General features: G+C 39.7%; 1 protein-coding gene across 2 annotated transcripts in view; it reads right to left on the bottom strand.

Annotated features, from left to right (window-relative positions):
* Positions 1-15529, bottom strand: part of LOC105468803 (remodeling and spacing factor 1) — a 158619-nt gene that overhangs the window by 83421 nt on the left and 59669 nt on the right. For both annotated transcript variants that reach the window (XM_071075345.1, XM_011719180.2), the window contains exon 3: positions 4648-4740. In XM_071075345.1, coding sequence (XP_070931446.1) covers positions 4648-4740 — 93 coding nt within the window. The remainder of the gene's footprint in view (positions 1-4647; positions 4741-15529) is intronic.

The raw sequence follows: 15529 nt of genomic DNA on the forward strand, positions 1-15529 counted from the left end.
GCATTTGCCTGATAATTAGTGATACTGAGCATTTATTCATATATCTGTTGGCCATTTCCTACGTCTTTTTCTGAGAAATGTCTATTGAAGTCCTTTGCCCATTTTTAAATCAGATTGTTTTCTTGCTGTTGCTTGAGTTCTTTATATGGTTTGAATATTGAACTCTTCTAGTAATTTTATACTTTCGGGTCTTATATTTAAGTCTTTAATCCACTAAGATAATTTCTGTGTATGGTGTAAGATAAGGGTCTAATTTCATTCTCCTGCATGTGGATGACCAGTTTTCCCGGCACCATTTATTGAATAGACTGTCCTTTGCTCAGTGTGTAATCTTGACACCACTGTCAAAAAGCGACTGACCATCAACACAGGAGTTTGTTTCTGGGCTTTCTGTCCTGTTCTAGTGGTCGATGTATCTGCTTTTTACCAGTACCATGTAGTTTGATTACCATAACTTAGTGGATTCTGAGATCAGGTAGCATGATGCCTCCAGTTTTGTTCTTTTGGCTCAAGATTGCTTTGGTTATTCAGGTTCCTGTGGTTCCATATGAATTTTAGGGTTGTGTTTTATTTCTGTGAACAATGCCACTGGAATTTGATAGGGATTGCAATGAATCTGTAGGTCACTTTGGGCAGTATGGACATCTTAACAAGATTAATTCTTCTAATCCATGAACGCAGGACATCTTTTCATTTGTCTTTTATTTGAGACAGAGTCTCGCTCTGTTGCCCAGGCTGGGGTGCAGTGGCGCGATCTCAGCTCACTGCAAGCTCTGCCTCCTGGGTTCACGCCATTCTCCTGCCTCAGCCTCCCAAGTAGCTGGGACTACAGGCGCCTGCCACCACGCCCGGCTAATTTTTTTGCATTTTTAGTAGAGACGGGGTTTCACGGTGTTAGCCAGGATGGTCTTGATCTCCTGACCTCGTGATCCGCCCGTCTCGGCCTCCCAAAGTGCTGGGATTACAGGCATGAGCCACTGCGCCCAGCCTCATTTGTATTTTCTTTCATTAATGTTTTGTAGTTTTCAGTACAGAGATCTTTTACCTCTTTGGTCAAATTTACTCCTAAATATTTTATTTTTTGATACTATTGTAATGAATCGGTTTTTATAATTTCTTTTCTGGATAGTCTGTGATTTGTGAGTAGAAACACTTCTGATTTTTGTATATTGATTTTATATCTTGAAATTTTACTGAATTCATTTATTAGTTCTAATAGTCTGTTGGTTAAGCCTTTAGGATTTTTTATACGTAAAATCATGTCATCTGCAAACAGTGACAATTTAACTTCTTCCTTTCCAATTCCGATGACTTATTTCTTTTTGTACCTAACTGTTCTGGCTAGGACTTCCAGTACTATATTGAATATAAGTGGCAAGTGGGTGTCCTTGTCTAGCTCCTGATGTTAAAGGAAAAGCTTTCAGTTTTTCACAGTTGGGTACCATGTAAGCTGTGAGGTTGTCTTATATGGCCTTTATTGCACTGACACATATTCTTTTCATACCTAATTTGTTGTGAGTTTTTATCATGAAAGCAAAGTTGAATTTTCTCAAATGTTTTTTCTGCATATATTCATATGATCATATAATATTTGTCCTTCATTCTCTTAATGTGGAGCATCACAACTTTATTTAGTTAATTAATTTTTTGAGACAGAGTCTTCTCTGTCACTCAGGCTAGAGTGCAGTGGTGCGATCTCAGCTCACTGCAACCTCTGCCTCCTGAGCTCAAGCGATTCTCCTGCCTCAGCCTCCCTAATAGTTGGAATTACAGGTATGCGCCGCCATGCCCAGCTGATTTTTGTACTTTTAGTAGAGATGGGGTTTCACTATGTTGTCCAGGCTGGTCCTGAACTCCTGACCTCTAGTGATCCATCTGCCTCAGCCTCCCAAAGTACTGGGATTACAGGCGTGAGCCACCCCCACCTGGCTTATTTATTTATTTTTTAAAGACAGAGTCTCACTCTGTTACCCAGGCTGAAGTGCAGTGGCACGATCACAGCTCAAGCAATCCTCCGCCTCAACCTCCCCAGTAGCTAGGACTACAGGTACACACCACCACACCCAGCTAGCCAGCTTTTTAAATATTTTGCAGAGAAGTGGTCTTGCTGTGTTGCCCAGGCTGGTGTTGAACTCCTGGGCTCAAGTGATTCTCCTGCCTCAGCTTTCCAAAGTGCTGGGATTACAGGTGTGAGCCACTGTACCTGGCCATGTATCACACTTACTGATTTGCATATGACGAACAATCTTTGCATTCCGGGATAAATTCCACTTGATCATGGTGAATGATCCCATTTATGTGCTGTTAAATTTGGTTGCTAGTATTTTGTTAAGGATTTTTGCATCTGTGTTCATCGGGAATATTTCTTTTCTTATAGTGTTTGTGTCCAGCTTTGGGATCAGTATAATGCTGGCCTTGTAAAATTAGTCTGGAAGTATTTTCTCCTCTTCAGTTTTTTAGAAGACATTGAGAAGGACTCGCATTAGTTATTCTTTAAATGTCTAGTAGGATTTAGCTGTGAAGCCATCATACCCTGGGCTTTCCTCTGATGGGACATTTTTGACTGCTGGTTCAATTTTCTTACTTGTTATTGGTCTGTTCAGATTTTCTATTTCTTTGTAATTCAGTCTTGGTAAGATGCATGCTTCTAGTATTTATCCATTTTTTTCTATATAATCCAAACAATTGTTCACAGTTGTTTCTTTGATCCTTTGTATTTCTGTGGTATTGGTTATAACGTCTCTACTTTAATTTCTGATTTAAGTCTTCTCTCTTTCTTAGCCTAGCTAAGGGTTGTCAGTTTTGTTTATCTTCTCAAAAACCAACTCTTAGTTTTGTTTATCTTTTCCACCATTTTTTAAGTCTCTATTTCATTTAATTTTACTCATATGTTGGTTATTTTCTTCCTTCTACTAAGTTTGGGTTTAGTTTGTTCTTCCAGTTTCTTGCAGTGTAAAATTAGGTTGTTACTTGAGATTTCTTTTTTAATGTGGCCATTGATTGCTATAAATTTCCCTCTTAGATTTGCTTTTGCTGCATTTTGTAAGTTCTGGCATGTTGAGTTTCCATTTTCATTTCTCTCAAGAGTTTTAAAATTTCCTTTGGATTTTTTTTTTTTTTTATTAACATGTTGGTTATTCAGGATACACGGTATAAAACTTTCTATAATCTTTCTTCCAGGTTTTGGGTGAACATTATTCTTCAAAGGACTATCTGTTTTTGAAAGCCTGAGACATACGCAGTTTTCAAGGAAGGTAGATTTTCACTGATAACTGGCTCTAGAGAATTCTCTTAAAAAAAGATATTCACATACTAGACTGGAAAAACTAACTAACTTTTTGTTATATATTTCATATATGATTAGGGTATAAGTCAGATTTCTTCCTGGGTATCGCTGCCCAGGCAGACAACACATTAAGTTACTTCCTATTACAGCCCTTATGCCTTTGCCTATGTCAGCTATCCCAATGGTCTCTAAACATTTTTGATCAAGCATCCTTACTATTAAAAAAATTTGTAACACATCCTGAAAAGTTATATGTATGTATTATATCCACTTTCTTATGTATTTACATAATACACTAACATACATATATGCACTAATATATAATATATGTAATACTAAAGTATTACATACATTTCAGCAGCATCCCCCTAACCTAGAGGTCAGTATGGAAACTAAAGTATTACATGCATTATAGGAATGCACAAAAAGGTATTTCAAAAATTGGGATTAATAAAAGTTATGAGTATAATTTCTATAACTTTGACTAGCAAGGAATCACCCTAATTACCCCCTTGGGACCACAAGCTGGTCTAGAGACAGATGAACCTGCATGATTATACACCCTGAAATCTGAGTTTACTATGACATTTGGTTTTCTAAGACAGGTATCTTTTTGATCTTGAAGACTTCTGTGTAGGCACCAACAGCAATCAACATCTAAGAGCAAAATAACACGTACTCTATAGTCTTATCTATCTCCAAAATAATAATATGTATACTGACATTATATTTTAAGGTTCATCATAACATCTTGAGGTCTTTTGAATAAAGAAGCCTACTTACAAAACACTATAAATTTTAGAAGTAGCAAAAACTTCATTAATGTTTTCACAAAGAATATTTTTCCCCTCTATTATGCTGGCCATTTTGCTACTAATTAGGGCCAATGACAGGAAGTAGGCAGGAAAAGAAAGGAAAACTCAAACTTGTAAAAAAGCCTACTTTGAGATGACCCATTGAAATCAAGTTGGTTTGGTTATGTGAGGGTTGTATTAAGTACAAAATGACATGCTCCCAGTCATCCAGAAAACAGTATCAAATTGCTAATTTAGTAAATCAGTAGAAAATTATTCACAGTTTACAGTATATAGTAATGATTGTGAAGGTTGAAAACAATGAATAAAACTAATTTGAACCAACTGCTTGCCCATGTTATTACTGTCCCTATAAGAAGAGATAATTAAACCTAGATATACGTATGCATTAGAAAAAAACAGCACTTTAAAGAATAGATTGTCACCAAAAAATAGACTCCTCTTCTGCTAATAATAAAAATGTCTACTTTTTATTTTCCAATTTAACCAGGAGTCAAAAATTAAATTTTAAATTGAAATAACTGTAACAAATAATAAATTTATTACCTTTAAGAGTGCTAGTTTGCATTCAACACTCATTTCAAGATAGCCCTTCTTCTCCATCTCCCATGCCCAGGTACTGTTAAACTCTTGGCATATCTGTCAGATAAAGTTAACATCTTAATACATGAAAGCAATTTTTGTTTTATTTATATTGGTAGGCTTGTACAACTATGCTATCTGTTCTTGTTAATACATGTTTATAAAGGTAAGAGGTTACACCAAACAGTCCAATCCAACTGCACCCTAAAATGCATACTACTTAAAATGATAAAAAGTATTTACTATTGTTTGATAACCGAATTTAGGGTAAGAAGGGATCTCTGTAGCTCTCTTCTCTGCTATCAAGAACTTTATACATACTTTCTAGACACATTTCCCACATGAGAGTAATTATTTGATTCCATCTCTCCAAATGGCTGGAAGTTCCTTTAGGGCAATGACAAAAATTTATTCATTTTTATGCCTAGGACAGAATTAGTTCAAAAAACATGCCAAATTGTATACATACTTTTAACCACGCCTCTCTCGAACTCATTATTCTACTATATAGGAGTAAAGCTAAAATTCCATTCTTGGCATATGAAAACTTATGTAACTTGGCTTTAAGATAAATGTCTAGGCTTCTCTTTCTACACAAGCATTTCAGGCAAACCAGAGCCACTGTAACAGACCAAAGAAGATCTGAATAACCACTGCACTTCAAAGCCAGTGCAAGAAACTTTTTCTCATTTTAGCAGCATCCCCCTAACCTAGAGGTCGGAGGAAGCCAGTAAGGGAAATTAACACACAGTGAAATGCAAATGGGTTCTATGAAATGCAAACAGGTTCTATGACCTCTGTGAGTTAGTTTTTTCAGCAATAAAACCAGAACAGTAATAATATTATCTTAAAGGCCATTAAGTAGGCATAAAATGATACAAAATGCCAGCAATTTCACATATTTCTTGCAATTCAAGGAGCAAAGAGCATAATGAGGGCCAAAGGAGAAGAACCAACACAAGGCAAGAGATTAACCTGGAGTATAGGGAATGAGGTAGACAGGAGAAAAACAAGCTGGCTCTCTCAGGTGGGTTACCCTTTTCCTAGCCTGCACTAGTGTCATCTCTTTTCATTGATTTGTGTAATAAAATAATAGATTAGTATTAATATAGAAAAAGAATACAAAACAACCAGTATGGCCAGGAACAATATAATAGAGGATCATTTTTTTTGAGATAGGTCTCACTCTGTCACCCAGGGTAGATTACAGTGGCACAATCACATATCACTGCAACCTTGACCTCTCTAGGCTCAGGTGATCCTCCTACCTCAGCCTTCCAAGGAGCTGGGGTTACAGCCATGTGCCACCACGCCTGGCTGATTTTTGTGTTTTTTGTAGAGACAGGGTTTCTCCATGTTGCCCAGATGGACAATGGACAGTCTTAAAAGACTCACAGGAAGCATAAGTTTCCCATTCCCTAGAATATATTACTTCCTCTGGCTGACAGTGTTATGTTTTTAGAGAGGAAAAAAACAGATATACAGAAAAAGGGGAAAATAGAAATATTACACGAGGAAGACCCTAAAGTGATTATACCAAAAGCTAAAATGTCAGAATCTGAATAGACACTTTACCACAATGAGAAAGATAATAATAAATGTTGGTGAGGACATGGAAAATCTGAATGCTCACAGGTTGTTAGTGAGAATGTAAAATGGTGCAGTTGCCTGGGAAAACAGCTTGGCAGTTTCTAAAATGTTAATATTTAGCTACCATATGACATAGCCATTATACTCCTATTTACACAAGAAAGAGGAAAACATACATCCACACAAAAACTTGTATACAAATGTTCCTAGCAGTATTATTCACAACTGCCAAAAGGTGGAAGCAACCCAAATGTCCACTAACAGGTGAATGGATAAACTGTGGTACATCACACAACGGAATTTTATGTAGCCATAAAAAGAAATGAGGTAGTGATATACTATAGCATGGATGAGGCTTGAAAACATCTTAAGTGAAAGAAACCAGACACAAAAGGACACATATTGCATGATTCCATGTATATGAAATGTCTAAAATAGTCAAATCCATATAGGTAAAAGTAGATTAGCAGTTCCCAGTGGATAGGGGAAGGAAGCAATGGGAAGTGACTGCTGATGGGTAGGCAATTTCTTTTCAGAGTAATAAAAGTGTTCTCAAATTAAGATAATTATGATTGTTGTACATTCCCTGTAAATACACTAATAAACACTAAATTGTTTGTTTTTAAAGGGTAAATTTTCTGGTATGTGAATATCTCAAATTTAAAAAAAAGAAAGAGAGACAATCAACAATGCAGAGTCCGGCTATGACCTGAATGAAGCATTTATTGAGTGCTTGGTTGAGTACCACGCCCCTAGAAGAAGATAACATTGGCTGACTATCCCAGAGGCTAATGCCGAGTATGGGAAGCTCATCCTTAGTATCTGAGAGGTGAAAAATGACATAGCTCCAAAGTTTGGCCAACAAACCAGATACAGAAGCACAGCCAATGGCTCATGGTGTCACAAATTCCAAAAACAACAACTACCTTAGCATCTATGTGTAAAAGGGGAGGATAAAAAAAGAGAAATGGATATAAAGATGATAAAAATCCTTTGCCCCCACACTGCTTAACTTAAATTTACTGACCTTTATTTATAGCATTTAGGGTACAATACATTTGTTTTGCAGATTTCAAAGATAAATTTACTATTCATTTTGTATTTCTGAGACAGAGTCTCACTGTCGCCCAGACTGGAGTGCAGTGGTGCGATCTTGGCTCACTGCAACCTCCGCCTCCCAGGTTCAAGCGATTCTCCTGCCTCAGCCTCCCGAGCAGCTGGGACTACAGGTGCCCGCCACCATGCCCGGCTAATTTTTGTATTTTTTATAGAGACGGGGTTTCACCATATTGGCCAGGATGGTCTCGAACTCCTGACCTTGTGATCCACCTGGCTTGGCTTCCCAAAGTGCTGGGATTACAGGCGTGAGCCACACGCCTGGCCCATTTTGTATTTCTTTAAGGGCAATTTAGACATACTCCTGTGCCATTTGATGTTAAAAAAAAAAAAAATCCACTAATTAGCTATGCACAAAACAGCCATAACCTACTATTACCACAAAATGAACACTGCAAATAAAACTTGCAAATAAAAAGATTATTCAAAATGACATCTAAATAATTATTAGGCAAAACTATTTAATGTACACCCGGGACAAGCAAACTTTTTCTCAGGGCCAAAACAAGAAATAATTTAGGCACTGTGGGCCATAGGGTCTCTCTTGAATCTATTCAAATCTACTATCATGGTGCAAAATCAGCCATAGAATATACATAAATGAATAGCATGGCTGTATTCCCGTAACACTTTGTTTATGGATAATGAAATTTGAATTTAATTTTTACATGTCACCAAATATTACTCTTCGAGTTTCTCTCCCAATCATCTAAATACGTAAAAACCATTCTTAGCTTTCTGAGACAGGTACCAGGCAGGATGTGGCTCATGAGCTATAATCTGCCTAGGGAGCCAGAAATTAGCTGTGTCTATCAGAGACTGTCTATAACGGTGAATTCTTGGGTCCTGGAAGCAACCAGATCCTAATTACATTGGTAATTCATATTAATTCCCCATGCTCCAACTTGATTCTGACCAAGAAGCCTTATAATTATAATTTGGTTTTACATGCAATTTCTCGAGGGAGAGAATGTTCTAATATCTAAAACATGAACAATTTGACATAACATTCATACCTATTATCACCATAAATCATTATTCTATAATACTTGTTCTGTTTGATTCTCTATAAATCTAGCTGACAGGTCAGGTCCTATTGCATTCTCCTGCATGGTGCTTGAGGGACAACCGTTCTCCTGATACAACACCAGAATCAATGTTTAGTGCCTTCAAGGGTGAAAGTCAAATATGTGGCCAGGGAGGCATCCTGGCCACCAGTCTACTGCCATTCCAATACCCCCTGCATCTTTTCCTCCTAACCTCTACATACAGGTAAACAAAGTGGAGGATGAGGATGGAAAATGTTGGGCAGGAGCTTTTTTAAAGGTTCCATATCAGCTCAATATATATAGGAAAGGTGACTTCACATGCCTACAGAGCAAATATATAGACTTTATCTCAGTGGGATCATTAACTGATTTATCTTGGATTTATATAAACAATCAAAGTACCAATAATTCTTTCAGATAACTCATAAGAAATTTAAAAAGAGATTCTAAGAGCCTAAGGTCTCATCCCTGGGGGGAGCTAGTTCCTGTCTGGAAAAACCCAAGGCTCTCAAAGGAATTTACTTCTGATTCCAGCCAACATCTGACTTAAGACAGGTCCCAGACCTTCCCTTCCCATTTATTAAACAAACAAATTTAAAATTGTAAGTCCTTCTTCTGTCCCCTTGAGATGCATATGTATCTCCTAAGACTCAGAATATCTTTCTGAAGGACCTGAAGGCCATTCCTCTGAAATGTAACCAACAGACAGGGCCTTAGTCTACCAGTCTCTGTGAGAGGGTAGATGCCTAATTTCCATTAATGCTAGTTAGAAGACAAAAATGACATAATCATAGAAAGTCAACAACGCTCTTAGCTGCTTTTTAAATTTTTCACTTCCATAACTTGACTAAAGCTCCCCCATTCCTCCCACTCCTTTCCCTATTCCTTCTTTCTCCCTTATAAACACCCAGTCACCTCTGCACAAATTCGAACACAACACAGCTCCTTCCTGTACTGCGACAGTTACTAAGTAAAATCTGTCTTTATCAAGCTTTAACTAGTGTCAGGCTTTATATTTGACAAGGGGAATCCTTGGAGATCATTTAGATCCAAATCCTTATTTTACAATTGAGAAACATAAAGTTGATAGAGATTCACTTAACCAGTGATTCCACAAATATTACTATGTGCAGACTAAATGGCAGTAACTAGTCTAGGAGCTCAGATACCATGGTGAAAAAGACAACCCATTGAAACTGATACAGGAGATAGAAAGAAATTATTTAGGCAGACAGTGAGGGCAAAAGAGTCCTCAGCAGAACTTCCCTTCTAACAAAAAGCAGCCCGAGAAGTTATTTATTTTTCTAACAAAGAACAGCCTGAAAAATCGAGCTGCAAACATAAATATGGAAGCTGAAAGCTTGCACGGGGGAATGCTGGCAGCTGTGCCAATAGAAATGGGCTACCTGGGGGCCAGGCATGTCCACCATGGAAACTCCATCTTCCCTTTTTCATTAGCACGTGCACAGTAACAAAGAAATGGGGAACATGGCACAGCTCAGGCTGAAAACTCACCTACATAATAAAAGACTAAGGTGGGGGATGCCAGAGATTCGCTCCTATGCGAATGGCACACATGTTCTTAACTGTTTTTTCATGCCCTTTGTAGATCAGACACCACCTCCCCACCATTTCATCTGTAAAACCTGCTGCATGTCACGGTGGATTGGCAACCCATTTTCCTGGGACCCCTCTCTGTGGCTGAGAGCTATTCTCTCTTTTGCCTATTAAACTTCCACTCTTAACCTCACTCTCTGTGTATCTGAGTCCTTGATGTCACTGGCTGTGAAACAATAAACCTTGGATGTCACCCCAGATGAGGTCACAAACTGTCAGAGGCATCTGAACCAGAGCAGCTTCATGTTGAATAGGAGCTGAGTAAAATAAGACTGAGACCTACTGGGCTGCATTCCCAGGAGGTTAAACCATTCTAAGTCACAGGATGAGACAGGAGGTGGGCACACGATAAAGGTCATAAAGACTTTGCTGATAAAACAGTAAAGAAGCCGCCCCAAACCCCCCAAAATCACAAGATGGCCATGAGAATGACCTATTTGTCCTCACTGCTACACTCCCCCTGGACCAAAACAGTCTACAAAAGAGATGGCAACACCAGAAAGTTACCCTATATGGTCCAAAAATGGGAGGCATGAATAATCCATCCCTTGTTTAGCATATAATCAAGAAATAACCATAAAAACGGCAAGCAACAGCCCTCAGGGTTGCTCTGCCTATGGAGCAGCCATTCTTTTATTCCTTTACTTTCTTAATAAACTTGCTTTCATTTTACCTTATGGATTTGCCTCGAATTCTGTCTTGTGTGAACTCCAAGAACACTCTCTCTTGGGGTCTGGATTGGGACCTCTTTCTGGTAACAAAATCGCCTTTGCAAAAATTATACTAGTGAGAACATTATGGCAATGGGGGAGGTCTGATCAGCCAACTCCCATCTTGCCTTTAATCTGCCCTTAATTATTCCTGGGCTTAAATTTTGGGAGACATTTAGTTTACAATTTAAATGACAAAGGCCCTTCCCTAAAACTCAACTGCCTTTGTAAAGCTAATGAGACACCACTAGGCTAGGAGGACAGAGGAGCCTGAACTAACTAAGCTGTGCAAACTTGTCCAACGCGTGGCCCATACCAGGATGGTTTTAAATGCGGCCCAATACAAATTTGTAAACTTTTTTAAAACATGAGAATTTTTGTGTTTTGTTAAAGCATATCAGCCATCATTCATGTTAGTGTATTTTACGTGTGCCCCAAGGTAACTCCTCTTCTTCCAATGTGGCCCAGAGAAGCCAAAAGACTGGACTCCCCCGGTACAGGTAAAGGACTGCCAGCCATTATTCAGAAGGTAAAAAGACATGCAACTTCTCCAATTATTCCTGCAGATAACATCACTATTGTACAACCTAAGATTGGCCTTTCGAGAGGTCTTTCCAGGTTTGTTGCATGTCTAATGACCAGTGGCTCCACCTGGACCTGCCAACCTGTGGCCCCACCCAGCAACCACCAAGTATGCAGGAAGACCATTTCTCTTGCACCTCCAACCAATAAGCAGTAAGCACCCATTGCCTAGCCACCCCGCCCCTTCCCCTAAACTGTGTTTGAAAAACCCTAGCCCCCAAATGCTAGGGGAGACTAATTTGAATAATAATTATGACTCTGGTCTTCCCTTTAGCTGGTTCTATCTTGGTAAAACTCTTCCACTATTGCAATTCCCCTGCTCTGCGTGGACAAAGGGCATTCGGTGGTTCTACCATCATGATGGAGGTTATATCCTATGAGGCAGTCAAACAGGAAAACTAGTAAGAAAATATCAAGCGCTAAAAATGATATGCTGAAAATAAAAAACAGTAATGTGATACAGAAAGTTTGAGTACTACTTTGGGCGCTTACTGAAGACCTCATTAAAAAGTTGACATTTGAGACTGGAGTAGGTGACTCATGCCTGTAATCCCAGCACTTTGGGAGGCCGAGGTAGGAGCATCGCTTGAACCCAGGAGTTTGAGACCAGCCTGGGTAATGTAGGGAGACTCTGTGTCTACCAAAACTTTTAAAAATTAGGGCTTGGTGTGTGGTGATTCACTCCTGTAATCCCAGCACACTGAGAAACCAAGGCAGGAGGATCGCTTGAGCCCAGGAGTTTGAGACCAGCCTGGGCAACATGGCAAAACCCTGTCTCTACAAAAAATGAAAAAGAATTAGCCAGGCATGGTGGTGCATGCTTGTAGTCCCAGTTAAGGTTGTGGGGTTGGGGTGACGGGGCAGGGCTGAGGCAGAAGCCAGGCAGATGGTGGTTGCAATGAGCTGAGATCACACCACAGCATTCCAGTCTAGGCAACAGTGAGACTCTGTGCCAAACAACAACAACAACAACAAGAAGAACAAAAACCCATAAAAACAAAAACTAAAAATAACAAAATCAGCAGGCATGGTGGCTCAGGTGTGTAGTCCCAGCCTGGTATGGCAGCACACACCTATAATCCTAGCTACTAGGGAGGCTGAGGCGGGAGGATTGCTTGAGCCCAGGAAGTCAAGGTTGCAGTGACCCGAGATCTTGCCACTGCACTCCAGCCTGGGTGAGACAGTGAGACCCTGTCTCAAAAAAGAAAAAAGACCAGTGTAAATTAACTAGACTAAGGAGGCAAGTGGCAAAAGGCAGGGCAAAATAGATAACCAAAGGCCAAATTATGTAGGTCAGGGTAAGGAATTAAGATTCTATTTCAAATATGATGGGATACCACTAAAGGATTTTAAATAAGGGGAAAATAGTATGATCTGAATTACGCTTCATTTGAAATCATGGCTGCTGTGTAGAAAATGGATTGCAGAGGGGCAAGAAGGGGAAACTAAGAAACCAACCCGAAGGCCAATGGTGGCATGCATTATGAGGGTAGTGGGGATCAGAGAGAAGTAAGCTGTGATTTGGAGGTAGAATTATCAGGACAGCTGATGGAACAGATGTGGAGGGTAAGTGGAAAGAAAAATCAAGGGTAACCCCTGGATTTATCAAGGTTCCCTGGCTTGAACAAACAGGAAAAATGCTTTTAACTAAGGTATTAAAACTGGGAGAAGGAAGTTAACAAGAGATTTGTTTGTACATAAAGATGATGGTATGTATCAGACATCTAAAAAGTGTGTTGCTGAAAGTCATTCAGAGATCTTCTGACTAGGTCACACTGTCTTTACTCAAACCTTTCAAATCTGAATCAAGATTTTTTTTTTTTTTGAGACGGAGTCTTGCTCTATTGCCCAGGCTGGAGTGCCGTGGTGTGATCTCAGCTCACTGCAACCTCTGCCCCCCAGGTTCAAGCAATTCTTCTGCCTCAGCCTCCCAAGTAACTGGGACTACAGGTACGTGCCACCACACCCGGCTAATTTTTGTATTTTTAGTAGAGACGGGGTTTCACCATATTGGCCAGGCTGGTCTTGGACCCCTGACCTCGTGATCTGTCTGCCTTGGCCTCCCAAAGTGCTAGGATTACAGGTGTGAAGAAGAATTTAATAGCTGAGCTCTGGGAAGTGAAGAGCTGCATCTTACTCACATTCATATCCCTTGACTAAGTTTGAGACAGAGCAAGTACAAAACAAACCTGATGAGCATTCGAAAGACACACAAAGGTACTGTTTTTATCTTAATTTTAAAAAATTATCTTAACTAGCAATAATTTCTTTAGGTAACACAACACATCCTAAAGAAACTTTTCAGGCCAGGCGTGGTGGCTCACGCCTGTAATCCCAGCACTTTGGGAGTGCGAAGTGGGCAGATCACCTGAGGTTGGGGGTTTGAGAGCAGCCTGACCAACACAGAGAAATCCTGTCTCTGCTAAAAATACAAAATTAGCCGGGGGTGGTGGCACATGCCTGTAATCCCCAGCTACTAGGGAGGCTGAGGCAGGAGAGTCGCTTCAATCCAGGAGGCAGAGGTTGCAGTGAGCTGAGATCACACCACTGCACTCCAGCTTGGACAACAAGAGCAAAACTCTGTCTCAAAACAAAACAAAACAAAACAAAAAGAAACTTTTCAAATTTTACTAGAATAATAACATTTTTTGCATATTTACTATGTGCCAAATACTATTCTAAATACTTTAAAATATTAACTCAGTAAATTCTCATAACAACCTTTTCAATAATTCCACAAACATTTACTATGTGCAGACTATATGGCCGGAACTAGTCAAACGCTTGGATACCTTGGTGAAGAAGACAACTTGTCATCATGGAGGCACTAAAATGGGTAAACTAGTAAGAAAATATCAAGCAGTGAAAACCCTACACTGAAAAGAAAATAGTAACATGATAAAATTCTCTAACAACCCTTAGATTGAAAGTAATGTTAACCTCAGGAGGAAAGTAGGGCAAAGTGGATATGTACTTTACTCAAAGAATGAGAGAAACAGGAATTGCAATAATCATTCTGGAGGACTGAAGCATTTATGGAACAGTGCTACAAGACATACCCCGTTTTAAATACTGGAAGGGCAAAGATGGATTAAAAGTCTCTGCTCCAAGAATTTCAGAATCCAGAGAGGAAGAGACAATTCGTAAACAAACAATTATCAGGGGAGAAGTAGTCAGTGAGTTATCTACAAAGTGAGTAACTGACATAGGTATAAAGTACTATGAAAACAGAGAGGAAACACTAACTCAAGCCAAGAGATGAAGGGAGACCAAGGAAACTTTTCTTCAGGTGGTAACATCTGTGCTAGGACCAGAAGGATGATTGAGGTTTAAATGAATAAGGAGGTACAGCTCATTTCAGAAAGAAAAAAAATGTTTTTTTTTTTTTTAAGGGGAGATGTGAATGATTATGGCATGTTCTGTCAAGGTGGAGTTGAACACAGTTCTTTATGCTAGAGCTCTAGCATAAAGGCTAGCATAGAGCCCTGGCATAAACGTTTTTGGGATTGGCAATGGACAGAGACAAGACCATGAAGGAAGACAGTGAGCAGGTCTATGAAAGTGGGTCATGCCTAGTAAATATGGAGACCCAACGAGGCTATGGAGGTACTAATAGGAAATAGTCCTGGGGCCAAGCGCGGTGGCTCACACCTGTAATCCCAGCACTTTGGGAGGCCAAGGCGGGTGGATCACGAGGTTAGGATATCGAGACCATCCTGGCCAACATGGTGAAACCCCATCTCTACTAAAAATACAAAAATTGGCTGGGCAAGGTGGTGCATGCCTGTAATCCCAGCTACTTGGGAGGCTGAGGCAGGAGAATCACTTGAACCCGGGAAGTGGAGGTTGCAGTGAGCCAAGACTGTGCCACTGTACCCCAACCTGGTGACAGAGCGAAACTCTGTCTCAGAAAAAAAAAAAATAGTCCTGTTGGCACTGCAGGACAAATAGGAACACAGATTCTGATGTCAAGAGAACAACTAAAGCCTGTTGTAATAATTCAAAGGAATGGTAATGAAGCTTGAGCTATACTGTGGCAGAGGATATTCAAGAGAAGTCAGATTTAGGCTGAGCGTGGTGACTCATGCTTGTAATCCCAGCACTCTGGGAGGCTGGGAGATCACTTGAGCTCAGGAGTTCAAGATCAGCCTGGGCAACATAGTGAGACACTGTCTCTAAAAT

Source organism: Macaca nemestrina, chromosome 12 (genome assembly GCF_043159975.1).
Source record: "Macaca nemestrina isolate mMacNem1 chromosome 12, mMacNem.hap1, whole genome shotgun sequence".
NCBI classification, from domain to species: Eukaryota; Metazoa; Chordata; class Mammalia; order Primates; family Cercopithecidae; genus Macaca; species Macaca nemestrina.